The sequence below is a fragment of the Gopherus flavomarginatus genome, chromosome 14, assembly GCF_025201925.1.
Source record: "Gopherus flavomarginatus isolate rGopFla2 chromosome 14, rGopFla2.mat.asm, whole genome shotgun sequence".
Lineage (NCBI taxonomy): Eukaryota > Metazoa > Chordata > Testudines > Testudinidae > Gopherus > Gopherus flavomarginatus.
The window spans coordinates 9485969-9504279 of record NC_066630.1 but is presented as its reverse complement, the minus strand read 5'-3'; the positions used below and the strand labels follow the sequence as shown (position 1 = coordinate 9504279).

Sequence of the window (18311 nt, the reverse complement as noted above, 5' to 3'; positions counted from 1 at the left end):
CAGCCTAAGCAATAGCAGAGAATAAATTATCCTCAAATGATTCTGTCATCAGATTACACAGCATAATATATAATTAGATAGTTCTGACAATACTGCAACTCCCACTACGTGTGCTCATTTTAAAAAAGGGACCAATGCAGGCATGGAAAAGCGAAGCAGAGGAAACAAGCTGTATCAGAGTCCAGCAGTTGGCATTCACACACTTTTTCTGACTACAGAGCAACATCAGTGAGTACTGAAAGAGGTAGGCAACAGGGTGTGAAACCCCATAGTGGTCACATGCAGATTTATATCCAAGCATTATCAAACTTAACAGCAAGCTACCAGCCTCTGAGTTCAAACTTCAATCCATAGGAGAGGATGTAAAAACATCCTGCTGAATGGATGTAGGAATAAAAGATGGAGCTATTCAGGAGTCATAAAGAAAAAAATATATATATTCCCTTTTTTATTTCTGAGGGGTTTTACTGCTTTTATGTATCCTAATGGGAAGGCACATCAGGCAGTGGTTTTGAAAGGCAATATGAAAGCCCTTTTGGATTACTGATTTTCCCCAGAAGTGCTTGCTAGTAGTATCCTGTCGACTAATGTGATAAAGTTACAATACAGGTCTTATCAGTGGCTTCCATATTTCATCACTAATATTTCTGTTGAAATGGAGAATTCAATTAGTAGTAGTGTTGTGTCATCGCTACTGGTATGGCACACACTCTGCATCATGCTAAACTGAGGGACCAAGAATCGGCTGTGCTAGTGAACTGTATGGCACAGACAAGGTATAGAGTTAAAGGACTGCAATAGAGAATTAAACTACACTGGCTTTACGTCTGGGCATGTAATGCAATACAGCCATTCTATTCACTCATATTTTTGAACACATTCACTTTATTCGCCAAAGCTTGCTGGAAAAGAGAGAGAAACTGTTTCCACTTATTCACTGAAATTTTCCAACTATCCCTGTTTTCCACAAACTTTTTGACAATCATATTTTACTGGTGCAAATGTCAAAACTTCATGTAAGATGAAATATAAAAAAGCCAAATTCTCATGTAAAACTATTGTTATTTAGGTCAGTGGTGGGCAACCTGCGGACCACATGCAGCCCTCAAGGTAGTCTGATTGCGGGCCATGAGACATTTTGCTGACATTGACCGTCCGCCGGCACGGCCCCCTGCAGCTCCCAGTGGCCGTGGTTGACCGTTCCTGGCCAATGGGAGCTGCAGGAAGCAGTGGGCTGCAGGGGTGTGCTGGTCGCCACTTTCCACAGCTCCCATTGGCCGGGAAAGGCAAACTGCAGCCACTGGGAGCTGTAGGGAGCTGTGCCTGTGGATGGTCAATGTCACCAAAATGGCTTGTGACCCACAATCTGATTACCCCGATGGGCTGCATGCAGCCCATGAGCTGCAGGTTGCCCACCAGTGACTTAAATTGTGGTACCTCTTAGTGCAAGGCAGTGTACAAATACAGAGCAAATGACAGTCTCTGCCCTAAAAAGCTTACAGTCTAAGACCATATTCAGTCAGAAGTGCTTGTGCCTTCATCCAATCAGATTGCAGAAAAAGTGCAACGTAACTTATGTAACTGGTCACCATTAGCCAACACAGATCAAACAGCAAATATTTGCCGATCAGTTTAAAAAGAAACAAAAGTTGCAAAATAATCTGTCAAATGCTTTTGGATACCAAAGAAATTCATTTAACTTACTATCTATTGACAATTATTCTGTGGGCAGAAATATCATGTAAATGCATCAGATAAATTATTCCTTGTGCCGTATTTGCTTGTCCCTGAACCCTCTAGAAAATCTAGAGCTAGTTGCAGGACATTGAGGGCTACTATACTGCTGATAGAAGACTACCTACTACCAACAGTAAACAGCACAGACTAATGCTATTGATGGCACAGAGGGAAGCAGAGAATACGATGGCATACAATTTACAATTTTAAAAGCTCTAGGTCAGTGGTTCCCAAACTAGGCTTCAAGAAATGCTACAGGGGGTTCTTGGGGAAAAAATTCTCTAATGGTGGACAGCGCTGTCCCTAGGGACCCTGGGCATCATGGGACCAGCAGCCTGGAGCCCCTGGACTTCCAAGAGCTAAGCAGATCAAAGCAAGCATATCTATCACACTGAGGAGATTTAAACTTCAAGACTCCTAATAAGAAATGGAAAGGGAGGTGGATATATTTTGCTGTTTTTTAAAATTAAATAGGCAGCTAAACTTTGTTGTAAAGTGTGTTGTTTGCCTGGATTGCTCAAGACTTGAATGCTTGCGTAGGAGGAGCTGTTTGAGTTGGCTTCTTAAATACCTTCATGCTGTTTTACATCTGATACTCCTTGATGAAACATAGGATCCTTGTCTTATGACAGGCTTATTCAAAGTGATGCAAGCTACGAAAGAGAGATCTTGGAGAGAGTTGCCGTTTTCATAGTGTAATAAAAATACATTATTACATAATGTAATAAAAATACTGTAATGATAAATAATAATTAATAAAGTGTGTAATAAGCATGTCATAAAAACAAATTTTATATTTCCAGGATCACTGCTTTTATAATTTATACTCAGGTAAAGGAGAAAATCCCTGAAAATATTCATTTTTAGGAGGGAGTTTGCGAGACAACATTTTAGTGAAAGGGGTTCAAAGGTTGTTAAAGTTTGGGAACCGCTGCTCTAGGTTATGCAACCCAAAGGTAAAGCACATGAAACGCAATGTACATTAGTTATTATTTCAGCCCAAACATTTAATCTTGTATTCACTGTCTTAACCTATTTGCATTTTTGCAAATGTGAGGAACAAATATCTCTCTGCTATAATTACTACACTTGTCCCTTTTACATGTCTACAGGCATTTCTCAGAGGCAGTTGTGCTCTCTTGTTTGAGGGTACTTCATCTAATAGTATGAAATGTATATTGGTGTGATTCAAGGATCGTATAATATCCATGTTTAGAGAATGTTTCATTCAAGGACAAAAGGAACTTTTCATGCTGAATTCTTAAGCACAGAAAATATGGAGTTACATTCCCCACTGATCCTTTTACTTGAATAGTTCATGAGAGTTCATAGAAGAATTTCTGAAGCTGCCTCTATGTAATATTGGCCCAGCAGGGATGAGGACAGACACAGTTGTTTCAGAATTTCACCTAACTATGGATGAAGCCGCAAGATGTTTGGATAAGCCCCCCACAAGGTGAACACTTAGTGAACTTCTAAGGTAAAATCCTGGGCCCACTAGAGTCAGTGGTAATTTTGCCATTGACTTCAGTGAGCCAGATTTCCCCTCTAAAGGCAGAAAATGTAGTGTGGAAATCTAATGTGTGAATAGACTTCCTTGTGACATTTCTTGCTGCCAATTAGGCTGGACATATTGCAAAAATGGCTTTTACCCGTGGTAGGCACATTTACAACCAGTAATCACATGTCTGGAAAGTAATAAAAATTTAACCCAACTGTGTTTAGTCTTTTTTTTTTTTTTTAATAAAAGACCAGATTTTAAAGGTGTTTAAAACTCCCATGGGTACTTGGGTGCCTCTGAAACTCCCGCTGTGGACCTATCTGTATCTTTAACTTTAAAAATATGACCCAAAATGCTTTGCTCAGGCCTGAGATCAGTGTGACTGCATCTTTTCCATTATTTACCCTTAGTGTAGGGTCATCAGACAGCAAATGTGAACAATCAGGATGGGGATGAGGAGTAATAGGAACCTATATAAGAAAAAGACCCCCAAATTGGAACATCTGGTCACCCTATGTTTGTGCGATTTTGATTGCTTACATAAGTGTCATGGATGTGTTCTGTTACCTAATTGGATGTATGCACATGCACTTCTGCCCCTATACTTTCAGGGGCAAATTCAGTTTGTACTAACAATGAAAGGCTATTTTTAAAATAGTGTGTGATTTGTTTGTGATTTTCTAGATTGCTTTCATTTTGCATTATTGTTATTTTATAATGTTGTAGACACCTCAGAAGAAACTTACAAGAACAGGGGGTCTTTAGCTCTGCCTTATTCTATCTATTTAGGTACATTTGTGGCCCTCATCATTGTAATATCTGAATGTCTCTGTCATTTATAGATTTTATCCTTGCAACACCTTTTCAAAGTAGGGATTAATCTCCCCATTTTACAGATTGGAAACTGAGACTCAGTGTAGATGAAATGGCTCACATCATACAAAAAATCTGTGGTAAAGGCAGGAATTGAACCCAAATCTTTGGAGTCCTAGTCCAGTGATTTAAGCACTAGATCATCATTCCTCCACATCAGAGAATGCCACAGGTCCATTCCAGCCCATCATATTGTGGTCCCATGCCCAGATTTTTAAAGGTATTTAAACATGACAATTCTCAACATTGCAACACCTGAGTGATTTAGGAGCATAAATCACATTTTAAGGGATTTAGGCACCTATGAGCCCAAATCTCATTGGCAGTTGGGATTTAAGCTCCTAAGAGCCTAAATCACTTTTGAAAATGAGATTTAGGCTTCTAAAACAGTTATGCATTGCAACGCTGAACACAGCAACACCTAAATACCTTTAAAAATCTGGACTTCGGGGCCTAAATTCCCCAGTTCCTCAGGAACATGCTGTCATAGTAGAGCTGACTTGCACAGCCAGACTGATATTTTGCTACCCAAGACTGCAATACTTGTTCCAGTGTCTTCACAGCCATTCCATGTTGTTGGTTATAGGGTCTTTGTTCAATACAATCTGAGTAACCTCTGTTGTAACTTTAGATTCCTGTAACAGAGAAAGGCATATCCCAGCATGCTTATTTAGATTGCTAACCTCAAAGGTACCATTGCAAAAGAGCTGCAACATCAAATTGGCACATATATGTTAGTTCAGTGCTCATTTGGCACGGCCTTCTTCTGTCACTGGTGGTGCTCAGTATGCTCAATATGCTTCATTTTGCCTTCCTTCTCATTCTGTTCAATCATAAAAGCCAAGACCCCTTGACTCACATGGGATGTGTCTGGCAGCTGCCAAGCTCTGGAATGGTTTTCCAGCAGCACTATCTGGGTCTGTGCCTAGATGCCTGGCTGCTCTTCTGTAACCCCTTGGCTACTTCACTGCTAGCTATGAAATTCTTTATGTGGCAAGTGCAGGGTCGTGACACTGATTAGTTTTTCATGTCCATATTGTCTCCACTGTTCTGTATAAAGATCTTCCCCACTAACCGGCTGCCAGCCAGAGACATTATGTATATGTGCTAAACATCCTCAGGAGATATTCTTTGGAAGACTTAAAATATTTCCCAGAAAATATGTATATAAATAAACATACATACACCCACACTACTTTAAAGATGAAGCCATTTCAAATATTTAACTTGTTTTTTTAGCCATGTAAGTCAATTGCACCTTGTGGTGGGGTGGGACTCACCACCATGGCGCCCCCTGCTGGATGTCTTGGGGATCAGCTCTGCTAGCCAGTGTGCCGTCCTCTGGTGGCATCTTGCCGCCGTCACTTCTGCTCCCAGGACCCATATCACTCCTAGGAGTGTGGCATCCTCTTCATGACACAGCCCTCTGGCTGTGCCGCACTCTGTGCCTCCCCTTCTGGGGGAATGTCGCAGTTACTTAGTCCAGCCACTTCCTCAGTGGCAAGTGGGGGTGGGGAGGGAACCTGGGCCCGCCCTATACTCCAGGTACCGGCCCAGGGATCCTGTAGATGGCCACTGCTTGGGGTGCCCCCTCAGATTCCTTGGTAGATTTCCCTGGGCCAGTTCCCTGCAGCAGCAGCACTCTCTTTGCCCTTGCCTCAGCCTGCAGACCCCTTCAGCCTGCCAGGAGCTGCCTTTAACTCCCTGGGTCTCTGCCTGCAGCAATCCTCTGTCCAGGGTGCTTGCTGCCTTCAGCCTGTGACACAGCCAGCGCACCTCCCTCCTTAAGCTCCAGGGAGTGACTGAAGCTTTTCTGTTCTGCAGCCTTTCTTATATAGGTCAGCCTGGCCCTGACTGGCTGCTCCTCGCAACTCCCCTCTGATTGGCTGCCTCCTGCACAGTGTCCCGAGGGCTCTATTAACTCTTTAGAAACCAGTGTGGGGCAGACACCCCATCACACACCCACATTAAGTCAAATTCTCTCCCGTGCTGTAACCCTGCTACATATCTCCAGAGATGCCATAAACCATGAAGCCCTTCTCAGCTGAGGGTTTCCCAGCTAAGGGAGGTGGTGTAGCTGACTTCTCCTCCACTTCCCCCCAGCTTTTGGCATAGAGGGGCATGTCACTAGGAGAAGAGGCACAGCCAAACAGGTTATACTTTGGTGAACCCCATAGACAAATATGCTGGGGGAGAGGCACAGTCTCCTGGCACAGATTAGAACAAACTGAGGCTGTTCTAAGTTTCATTAGTGCTGATGAAGAACTGGTCCCAGAACAAGCTGCAGTCAGGTCTTTGACACAGCATGGAATATGGGCCTACATTTATATGTAGATGAGTAAATGGGTCAACATACACATGCCTCTGACTTACAAAACTCAGTGCTTAAAGTTAGGCTGCTAAACCCATACTTAGGCACCTGAATATATGGCATGATTTTCAAAACTGTTGAATGACCAGCAGGTCCCCTTGACGTCAGTAGAAGGGGGGAAAGTCAGTCTTTGTATTCCGTAGTTTTTGTGGTTTTATATAATGCTTTTCTTAATGAATGTCTATTTTAAGCCTTTTGATAGTAGAACCCTCATTTTGAAAAAGGAACAAAGAATAATCATCTGAACCCTACCGCAGTATACACTAACAATATGTAAAAATCTGGTGGGAAAGACAAAGTACTGCTTTTACAGTATCCTGAGCCAAATTGTGGGTTAGACAATTCTTTTTTTTATTTTTATTTTTTTATCTGTGCATTCAACAGCGCTTTGTAGAGCAATCAGGGAAGATAATATAATCCATTTTAAATTCTCGTTACTTTAAAAGTGTTGAATCTCCTTAAATTGTTTCAGGGTTAATTGAAAATTTGCTGCCTTGCAATAGACTGGGAATTGTTCAGACTGCCTTGGTTCTTTTTTTTTTTTTTTTTTTTGGTTCCTACCTTTGTTGCAATCTTATAAAAATAATAATAAAAGAGAAAACAAAGGAGTACAATGAAATAATTATCAGCCTTGTTACTATTCTAGCAACTCATTTTTATGAGAGATAAAGCTCGACTATTGATTAATGTTTAAATGGTTATTAAAGTGGAAGTGCATACACGTTTGATAGACTGTAGCACTCGCTATTCATTAGCATTTGCTTTCATTTCTTTGCATTTTCCCTACTGGAATCACTCTGCTCCAAGAGAAGCCAAGGGTGAAAATGTGTTGACTTCAATGGGAGTAGGATCAGGCTACAGTTTAGTAGGGCTGGGAGCTGGAGATCAAAAAGCAAATTCCATTTCCTGTGCCATCAGAATAAAGGTTTGAGTCAGATCTCACTTACACTAATGCAAATGAGAACGACTTTCCCTGTTGCTAATGGAGCTAACCAGGGGTAAATGAGATTAGAATCTGGCTTTACTCGTATAGGCTGGGAAGACAGAATTTAGGGCATGATCCATCTCTTGTGAAAGTCAATGATGGTCTTTCCATTGACTTTAATTGGATTTATTCTGAGCCCTTTGCCTGGTCCAAAGTCAGCTGAAGTTAATGGATTTCACTGTGGCAATAAATACGTTAAAGATTGTGAGGTGCTCAAATGTTGTGGTAATGGTTTCCATATGAGTATGTGAAATAAATAGAATATCTCAACTACATGAAACCAAGGCAAGCCTCCAAAACTGCCATTCAGCGTGCTTGCTTCTTTAGGTTGCTGACCCTCATTTCATTTTTTTTTCTCTTTTCTGGCACTATTTTCTTCTTAACAATCCACTGCTTTTGGTTGTTTCCCTCAATGAGTGGATGATTTTTGGCAGCAATACCTGCCTAGTGCACCTTTTAAATGAAGGCCTCTCTAAACTCCTGGTTTTTCACAGATATTCATAAAATAATAAACAGGCTTCATGTCAATTGATAGTGATTCAAAATACCGATGGTAGACTTGCTGACTGTTATGACCTGTAAAGCAATCCATTTCAAGCAGATAAGCATCTCGCTAAAGTGCATATTGATTGTTCAATAGGCACTTCAGTTGGAGACTTGATGCATTAAAATATTTAATTAAAAAGGGAATTTGTGTCTGTTATTTCAACTCATTATGGTTAGATTATTTCAATGTATTTAACTGCATATAGAATTAGGCCCTGATTCTACAAAGAGTTATACATGTAATTTGACTTCAATTATGCTACTCATAGTGCATAATGTTAAACACTAGCCTAAGTCTTTCGAGGATCAGGACCTAAATGATCATGATAAGGAAGAAGCATAGTCTGCAGTAGTGGAGCAGGTATCAGGGCTCCCAAAAGGCAACGGTTTATATCCATATTTAAGTGACTATGGAAGTGACCTGATTGTTCAAAGTCTGAGCACCTGCAGCTTGAAATCTGTGGAAGCAGAACAATGCAAATCACAAAGCCTGGAAGGAAGCATGTGAGAGCTGAAGACAAAGCATCCTTGGAGAAGCGGAACTGGATATGGAACAAACATTTCAAGGAGATCAAGCAGATCCAACATCTGACCATCTTTGGGAAACACAGCAAAACCTTGCTCTTCAAAAAGTCCTTTCCACTATAAGAATGACATTTAAAGCACCCTTTTAATTCCCTTCTAATCCCCAACACTTTAGCAACCAATAAAATAAAATCCAAAATACCGAACAAAAAGACAACAACAAAATAAGCACTATCCCCGCCACAGAGTTCTGACTCTGAAAAGGGAACAGTGCTAGAGATGCAATGAAGTTCACTCTGGGCTTCACTATTACTATTGGTTGTATACGGAAGATGGTTCAATACAACAGTGGAGGGATAGCTCAGTGGTTTGAGCATTGGCCTGCTAAACCCAGGGTTGTGAGCTCAATCCTTGAGAGGGGCCATTTGGGGATTTAGTTGGGGATTGGTCCTGGTTTGAGCAGAGCGTTAGACTAGATGATCTTCTGAGGTCCCTTCCAACCCTAATAATCTATGATGGACAGAAAGTCCTCAGATAGAAGGCAGTTAGCACCCATGAGAAATAGGTTGCCTGTATTTCAAGTATTGATTTAGGTGCCTAACTCTGTTTGAAAATGGTGGCCTTCACCTCTCTTTCTGTTTCTGTAAAATGAGTCTAATTATAATCACCTATTTCAAAGGAGTGCCGTGAGGCTTAAGTAACTGTTTTTGAAAGTGCTTAGATTCTCCTAAGAAAGGCAGTCTGTGCAAAGGACTCTCCTTTTGTTATAACATAATCAGTTCAAGTTTAAAGATATGTGACCAGTTGATGACTTTTATCTTTTTGCCTAGGTATTCTGTTTACAAGGATCTGGCAGGATGGCTGGAAATTAATCCTACAAATGGTACCATTTTCACCACTGCTGTCCTGGATCGTGAATCACCCTATGTCCACAACAACGTCTATACAGCCCTGTTTCAGGCAATTGACAGTGGTGAGTAATGATTGCTGATAACATTACTGGATTGAAAATGCATTTGATTTTTTTTCCCCTTGAAGGCCACTTTTCAAAAAAGCACATGCATAAAGGCTTAAGTAATTTTCTAAATTGACACCTAAGTGTCTAAGATATTTGTAGACAAATAGAGGCACAAAGTAAGTGGGGAGGAAGTTAGACTTCAAACTCAGAATGGCATAGGTTTTGGGGCCTAGGCTACAGATATTTAATCCTACAGAGCCCTCACTGATAATAGTAAACAATGCATGTGATGAATGTACTTGGGTAGTAATAAATCATCTTCATCAAAGTTAATTTCTTCATAATGTCTGAGCTGTTATTAAGCCTAAGGCACCAATAACAAACTCATCCTGGATATGGTGAATTCTATCCTATTTAACACATAATGACAGTGACAATAAAAACATAATTAAAACCTCTTGTTAAAATGCAATATTTTTACATAGTATGTGTATTAAAGTTTCTTCTGTTGAGCATAATCTAAATTAAAGTATGTTGCAAAAATTCGCTACAAGTGACTTTTGTAGCACATAAAAATGTAGAGGAAAGCCTGAACATGCCTGCAAATCTCCAAAGCTGAAGGCACAAAATAGAGAGCCTTTCTATGGAATATAACAGCTAATATGCTAACAGTTTTCCACAGCTGCAGTTGCTTTAGCCCTGGTGATGAATTGTAAAATGTTCTTTTTAAGAGAGTAATTTCACATTTTTTGAATCACATGACTTGGCTCAGGAAACGTTTGCTAGGTCTGACAAGAAAAAGGAATCATCTCCTTCAATGCAAAAAGGAAAAAGAATCCTCTGCAGAAGTGATTTACTTGTATATTCATAAATGTGTTTCTTTCTTAGTGTAATTTCCATAGAAGAAATGAGGCATTAAACCTACCTCTTTGCCTTTGTTTGCTCGCTAATCATTTTTCAAAAATGTGTCTTAATTATAATAGCGTCAGAAAGGCTCCAGGGGTCCCCAGTATATGTCAGGGTTGTGCTCTTGAAAAGGGCAATGGATACTGAAACGATGGATACCGGGGAATTTTTCCCCATAAGAAAGAGTGACCCACCCCATCTCTTCCCAACCCCTCTCCACCCTGCCCGCCTCTTCCCACCCAGATCTGCCTCTTCCTCTGAGCGCACCCTATTCCTGTTCCTCCCCCACCCTCTCAGCACTTCCTGAACACTGGGGGAAGCACCCAAAGAAAAGCCATGCAAATGATGAAGCGACGGAAATGTGGATTGGGACTGACGTGAATCAGAACACAGTCCCCTATTGATACTAAACAACGGATAAGTCGGAGACGGATGCTGGGGACCCCTTGTAATCTTATATTGAGCCAATAGGAAAACTGGGATCAAATTACTTACAGCTTAATTTTCAGTCAGCGGGGGAGCTTGTTGGGGCTAGCAGTGAAAGGGAACAGCCCTTCAGCAAGGGAGGGAGATGCTTGGTGAGGAACATCAGATAGCTCCTTCCCTCTTCCTTTGGAGTCTCTTTCACTCGTTGGTCAGTTGGAGGGGTACTGATTGGCCAGCATTCCTCAGTTCCCAGGATTTAACCTGGGGTGGGAGCCATATGGTAAGAACCCTGTAACCCCCAAACTGGAACCAATTAAATGCCTGCTATAGGAGAGTATGGAAGATGGGCGAGTAATGCCCCTCCCCTCTATTTAAATTTAATAACAGCTGCAGCCTGCCATGTGTCTGTCCTCATTTTGCCACTATGTCTGCGTCAAGGGCAAACCTATAGACACTCAAGAGACAGGAAGCAGAGGCTTAGAATTGTATGCAGGAGCAGGGGAAAATTGTCCCACCAATTATCAGAGCAGAGAAATGAGGGAGCAAAACATTTGAATATTTTCAGGTGCAGATACCTGCCAATGCAGGCAGTCACAGTGATCGTTTTTTTCCTATTTTACAAGTATGTAGGTTCTCATGTCACAGTATCTGAGCATCATGGCTGTATGCAAAAGGAATTGTACAGACCGCTGCACGGTTGTTTTTTTGTAGTTAACTTCATCAGTAACATCTTTCAAACGGGTGCAGGTAATAAGAGATGCTAGGAGGCAGTTGGAATTGGGCGCCTCAGTACAGAGCGAAGTCACCCAGCTATGAAGCACCTGAATACCCCCATGACAACATGCATTCTGACCGGAGAATCTCAGCTCACTGCTGCCATGATTCTTTGCCAGATATTGGGCAGAATGGATGGACAAGAAGAGGGAAAGGTACCTGTGCACTGCTCAGAAAAACAAGAGGAGCAGGTTTCACAGAGGACTGGTACAAAGAACTCTCTCAGAGTACTTGAGAAGCCATATTATTAAGGAAGTCTATTATGTGTCTATCTGAGTAGTTCTAAGGTAATGTTAACATGGTAGTCAATCAACTTTGATATTATTGGACACATCCAAACAAAGTGAGGCACATCCTACTCCCCTCCTTCCCCTACTGATGGGTCACCAATAAGTGCTAACCAGCCATGCTGGATTCTGCTCGATTTTTCTAGCCAGTTAACTCTAATGCCCAGTTTGAAAAGGTTTATTACATTCCATACAGCTAAATAATATATGTAACTTGGTGGTAGAATAATCTAAAATGAATATAAAATTCTTCCAGGACATTAAAAGAAGGTTAAATTAACTGAATGAAAATCAAATGAAAATACCCTGCATATGTTCTTTTTGAGAGCTGCAGTATCCATAAACTCCAAAGGGAAAGGTCATTTTTTCAGTTTACTGAATATATTCTAGTTTAAATCAGTGAATAAAGTTAGAATGATGTGTGATAGTGGCTGTTCTGGGAAGGTTAAAAGCAGTCCAAACAGATTGGGTGGTAAATTGAAAACATAGAGTTATTTCAACCAGTTCAAATTATGCATGTGACCAAGACTCATGGAGCCAGGTGAGAGGGGAGGCAAAAGACATTCAACCACAGTGTCTTTTATTCAAAGGCTGTGTTCTGGCACACACTGTAGGTTTTTTCTCCAGCCATCGCATGTGGCCACTAGCCAGGAAAAGAGAGCAGTTATTTATCTGATCTTCATTAAATGTGGATTTGGTCCTGGCCAATGCAAATATGTTCTCTATCTATTAATAAAACATTATAGGGTTCTTTATTCTGTGACTGATATGGCCTAAAAAGTAGCATCTGTTTAATTCTGGCTTTGACTAGATATTGTGGTGGAACTTGAACTATCTTCTCACCTCCAAGTCAAGTTTGAGTCACTTGGGGAAGCTTGAACTGCTGCAGTTTGCCTTAAGTCATAAGCTTAAGTTCATAAAAATAAGTCTGAGAAACTGAATACCTGGCTTGGGAAGGCACCTGTAGATTTTTCCTCTGATTTTAATAGTGTTGGAGTTTAATAAATAGCTATTCAGTCTCTAGCAAGTTTTTTTTCCTTATTCAAAACTAATGACTAATTAAGGCATTCAATTAGAAGGCAGTCCTAGTGCTTCGACTCCAGAATTGGAGTCCTCAAGCCTGACCTTAATATACTGTATGTCAGAGTTAGTCATACAGTAAAGGGGTGAGAAGCCTAAATGTTCCCATTGCTAGCCACAGTGCCTGGGATATATTTAGCTACAGAATGTGTTACAGTTATTCCAGCATGTTCTTTCACTGTCTGTTGTGTAAATTATGGGTAAAAAGGTGGGGTGAAATGGGAATCAGATTCACAATGACAGGAATCAAATCCACAGAGATAGGTTTGTTTGGTTTTGCCCGCTCTTAGCAGTGCCCATTGAAGTTAATAGAAAATCTCCCATTGAATCCAGTGGGCACTAGACTGAGGTCATTTGACCATACAAATGATTAGTACAAGGGCACTTATCCCAATCTGTAGAATAGAGTGTGTCACAAACTGGGAATATAACTCAGGAATTTCTCATTGGCAGTTCTGTGCATAAACTGGTCAGCCACACTTCCGTCTGCATCACTTCTCTTCAGCCCACCACAAAGATGCTCTTAACAACAGGACGTTAGTAGATGGAGCTACGGCTGCCATTCTCCCTGCAGGAAAAAAATAATTAATAGTTTTGTCAGAAAGCTTGATGATATTCTTCTTCAACATTATAACTTTATCTGAAAGGAAAATTTGGTTAAGTGTCAAATGATTTCTTCCAGTTGTAAACAGCCCTTCTGATCTCTGCCAGGACTTACTGAAACAACATAGATAATAATGAATTTGTTGATCATAGTATTTAATTTTATAGATTAAAAAAATGACCTTTTATGTGGAAGAAATTTCACTTTTTGGAATGAACATCCTAATTTTCTTTGTACTCTTTTGATTTCTGTAAAGGTCAAGACCGTGTCTTTAAAGTCTGAGAACTCTTTATTAAGGGCTTGTGTGAACATAGAGACTCTGGTCTATTAAAGGAGAAATTAAATGCTGGTGGAAAAGATCATGGAGCAGAGCTAACATAAGTGGAGTGAACTGTGTTTAACCTGAGAGCAGGTTGATAATGGGAAATATACAGATTTAGGTAAACCTGGAAAACATCTTAGGCTTCTTCCTGATGCCCCCTTATTGAAATAAATGCTGCAGTAGTCACTCAAAACACTGCAGTATCACTATTATAGAATGTGGTCGTTTGCACCATGACTGTAGGATGCTGTACTATTTTTCATGTATTTATTTTTGTAAGGGCAAGAAGCCTAGTGGGTTTGCAAAACTGGACTAGAACAACCTTTCAAGAAAATGTTAGCATTTCCTGTTTGAATATGTTGCAGTATCTTTCAATAATCATCCCAAAGACATTATTATTAACTGGAGCATTCTGGGTGATTGCCGGAAAATAGAGCAGCTGGCTATTTTAGCTCATGCTGAAAACTAAGTACAATCTTTCTCATTGGATTTTGAAATTTCCAGTCACAGCCCAGAAAACAAACAGGAAGTTATCAATGTGATTGTGGAATGAAAAAGTTCCCTTATTTTGTGCTATGAATTCTCAAGTATGGTGATTTTTGTTGTCTATTTTAAAAATATGGCTTCTAGTTACTCTATGTCAGTATAATATCATGTGAAATATCCCTTTTGTTACCCAGGGATGTCCGCTGTAGGTGCCATGATGAGGCTCACAAAACTCAGATAGTAATCGCTTCTGATTTGAGCTGATTCTGTAATAAGCTTCAGCCCCTTGGCATTACTCATGAGGTGCTATTCAGGAGGACCAAAGGGGATGAACATTGTCCACAAATGTCCAGCAGAGAATTCCCCCACTGGAGAGAAAAGTGTACCAGTTCCTGTTCTTCTCTCCTCATGGTAGGAGGCGTATTGGGGATGGGCTACATTAAACCAAAACTTCACTAGTATAGGGTCCATTGAGGACCCTGCGTCAGTGGAACAAGCTGGAACTGCCCTGTATTTATGCAAATATCCTTAAGCAATGGTAAGGGGAAAAGAACACGTAGGACTGTGTAGAACAGTCTCTAAATCCAAAGTGATTTCAGTATTTACATTGTGACAAATTTCGCATGCAATGAGTATGGGGAATAGACATGAAGAACTCGGACTATAAGTACATATGCTAAATTATTATTTAATTGGCATCATAGAGACTTAATGGGATAAATCTCATGACTGGAATATTGGAATATTGGTATAGATATATACAGCTTGTTCAGGAGTTGTTGCATCAAGAATTTATCCACTCTTTCTGAGATCCAGGAGGAGCTGAAGAGGCAAACCAGTTGAAAGTCCCTGGGTAAAAATAAAAGGGGTAAAAATCCAGGAATGATGTTGTGGTAAATGTCTACTATAGAACACAAAATCAGGAAGAGGAGGTGGATGAGGCATTTCTAGAACAAATAACAGAAATATCCAAAACAAAAGAAATAGAAGTAACAAGGAGCTTTAACTACACAGACATCTATTGGAAAAATAATATGGCAAAACATAAAATATCCAGTAAGTTCTTGGAATTGTTGGGGACAACTGTTCATTTCAGAAGGTGGAGGAAGTAACCAGGGCAGCCATTTTAGACTTGATTCTGACCAAGACAGAGGAATTGGTAGCAAATCAGAAGGTGGAAGGCAATTTGGGTGAAAGTTACCATGAAATGATAGATTTCATGATTCTAAGGAAAGGAAGCCATAAAAGCAGAAGAAATATGGAAAATGGACTTCAAAAATGCGCATTTCAGCAAACTCGGAGAACTGATAGAGGTAAAGTCTGATAGAAAGAACATTTAAGGGAAAAGGGAGTTCAGGAAAGTTGACTTTCTCAAAGCCACAATATTAAAGGCACAATTGCAAACTATCCCGATGTGAAGGCGAGACAGGAAGAATAGTAAGTAGCCAATGTGGCTGCATCAGGAGCTCTTTAAGGGCCTCAAAATCAAAAAGGAATCCTACAAAAAGTAGAAGCATGGATAAACTACTAAGGAGGAGTTCAAAAGAGTAAGACAAGCATGTTGGGACAAAATCAGAAAGGCTAAGACATAAAGTGAGTTGCATCTAGCCATGGACAGGAAGGGCAATACTAAGTGGTTCTAGAAATATATTAGGAGAAGAGAAAGGCAAAGAAAATGTGGGTCCTCTAATTACTGGGGAAGGAGAGCTAATAACTGATGACATCAAGATGGCTGAGGTTTAATGCCTATTTCCTTCAGTCTTCACTTAAAAGGCTAATGTGACCAAATATTCAACACAATTTAATATTAACAACAAAGGGGCAGGAATACAAGACACAATGGGGAAAGGACAGGTTAAAGGATATTTAGATAATGTAGAAGTATGGAAGGGCCTGATAAAATTCATCTTTGGGTACTTAAGGAATTAGTTGAAGCAATCTCAGAACCATTAGCAATTATCTTTGAGAACTCGTGGAGGATTGATGAGGTCCCAGAAGACTGGAGAAGGGCAAACATAATATCTATCTTTAAAAAGAGGGGAAAGGAGGACCCAGGGAATTATAGCAGGGAGTTATTCGATAACTGGGAAGATACTGGAACAAATTATTGAACTATCAGTTTGTAGAGAATAATAGGATTATAAGGAATAGCCTGCAACGATTTGTCAAAAATAAATCATTCCAAGCAAACCTAATTTTCTTCTTTGACATGATTACTGGCCTAGTGGATAGGGGGGAAGCAGTAAACAAAATATTCCTTGATTTTATTAAGACTTTTGATGCAGTCCCACATGACATTCTCATAAGAAAACAAGGGAAATGTGGTCTGGATGAAACTACTGTAAGGTAGATGCACAGCTGGTTGAAAGATCGTACTCAGAGTATCAATAGTTCACTGTCATATGGAGAGGGTGTATCTAGTGGGGTCCCGCAGAGGTCAGTCTTGGGTCCAGTACTATTCAATATCTTCATTAATGACTTGGATAATGGAGTGAAAGATATGCTTGGATGGATTGCAAGCACTTTGCAGGACAGGATTAGAATTCAAAATGACCTTAATAAATTGGAGAATAGGTCTGAAATCAGCAAGATGAAATTCGGTACAACTAAATGCAAAGTACTACACTTAGGAAGGAAAAATCAAATGCACCATTATTATTATTATTATTTATTATTATTATTACTACTACTACTACAAAGCAGTGTATAAATGGCTAGATGATAGTGCTGCTGAAATGGTTCTAGGGGCTCTAGTGGATTGCAAATCGAATATGAGTCAATAACGTGATGCAGTTGCGAAAATGGCTAATATAATTTTGTGGTATGTTAACAAGAGTGTCATGTGTAAAACACATGAGGTAATTGTCCCACTCAACTTGGCACTGACAGGGCATCAACTGGAGTACTGCATGCAATTCTAGGTGCCACAGTTTAGGCAAGATATGGACAAACTGGGGAGAGTCCAGAGGAAAGCAGCAAAAATGATGAATGGTTTAGAAACCCTGACCTGTGAGGAAAGGTTAAAAAAACTGGGCATGTGCTCTCTTGAGAAAAGAAAACTGAGGGTGCACCTGATAATTCTTCAAATCTGTTAAGGGCTATTATAAAGCGGACAGTGATCAATTGTTCTCTATGTCCACTGAAATTAGGACAAGAAGTAGTCTTCAGCGAGGGAGATTTAAGTTAGGTATGAGGGAAAACTTTCTAATTATAAGAGTAGTTAAACTCTTGAATAGGCTTCCAAGAGAGGTTGTGAAATCTCCATCAATGGAGGTTTATAAGAGCAGGTTGGACAAACACCTATCAGAGATGAACTAGGTCCTGACTCAATGCAGGGGACTGAAGATGACCTTTTGATGTCCCTTCCAGCCCTACATTTCTATGATTCTATGTATATACAGGTCAGCTGAATGGCACAGTTTCAATTTCTCCATTGACCATTCCAAACTAAAATGAATAAGAAATGACAAAGAAGGTTCTAATTACAACTTTTTCAGTATTTTCAATGGCCAGATTGAATGAACCGCAGTCAAAATACATACAGGAGGGCAACATTTCCATTCATTAAAAAGAAAAATTATTATTTAATGTTGTGTCTGATGATGAACAAAAACAGACAACAACCAGAAGAGAGGAAAAACTGGAGTAACAAAGAGATGCATAACAATTTGCAATCAAAATTTCTCTTTACATATATCTTAACCTGTCGTCTTGCTTCATGATGTATATAATTAAATTACCACCAATTGATTCCACCTAAAACATGCTATTTTGGAAGAAATAAGACTATTAGTTGCTATGGCAACCCAATTAAGCCAGCTTTACACCTCTTATCTTAATTGCTGTATTAATTGAGAAGGGAAAATAAATTAAATACTCATCCTTTTCTTGCCATTTTAAATTTCAATAAAATATAAATTGCACAGAAAA

At 39.9% G+C, this 18311-nt stretch overlaps 1 protein-coding gene across 1 annotated transcript in view; it reads left to right on the top strand.

Annotated features, from left to right (window-relative positions):
- The window catches only part of LOC127034306 (cadherin-13), a 145192-nt gene that overhangs the window by 84673 nt on the left and 42208 nt on the right, over positions 1 to 18311 (top strand). The window contains exon 4 of the mRNA XM_050923023.1: positions 9369 to 9511. Within this exon, the coding sequence (XP_050778980.1) occupies positions 9369 to 9511 (143 nt within the window). The remainder of the gene's footprint in view (positions 1 to 9368; positions 9512 to 18311) is intronic.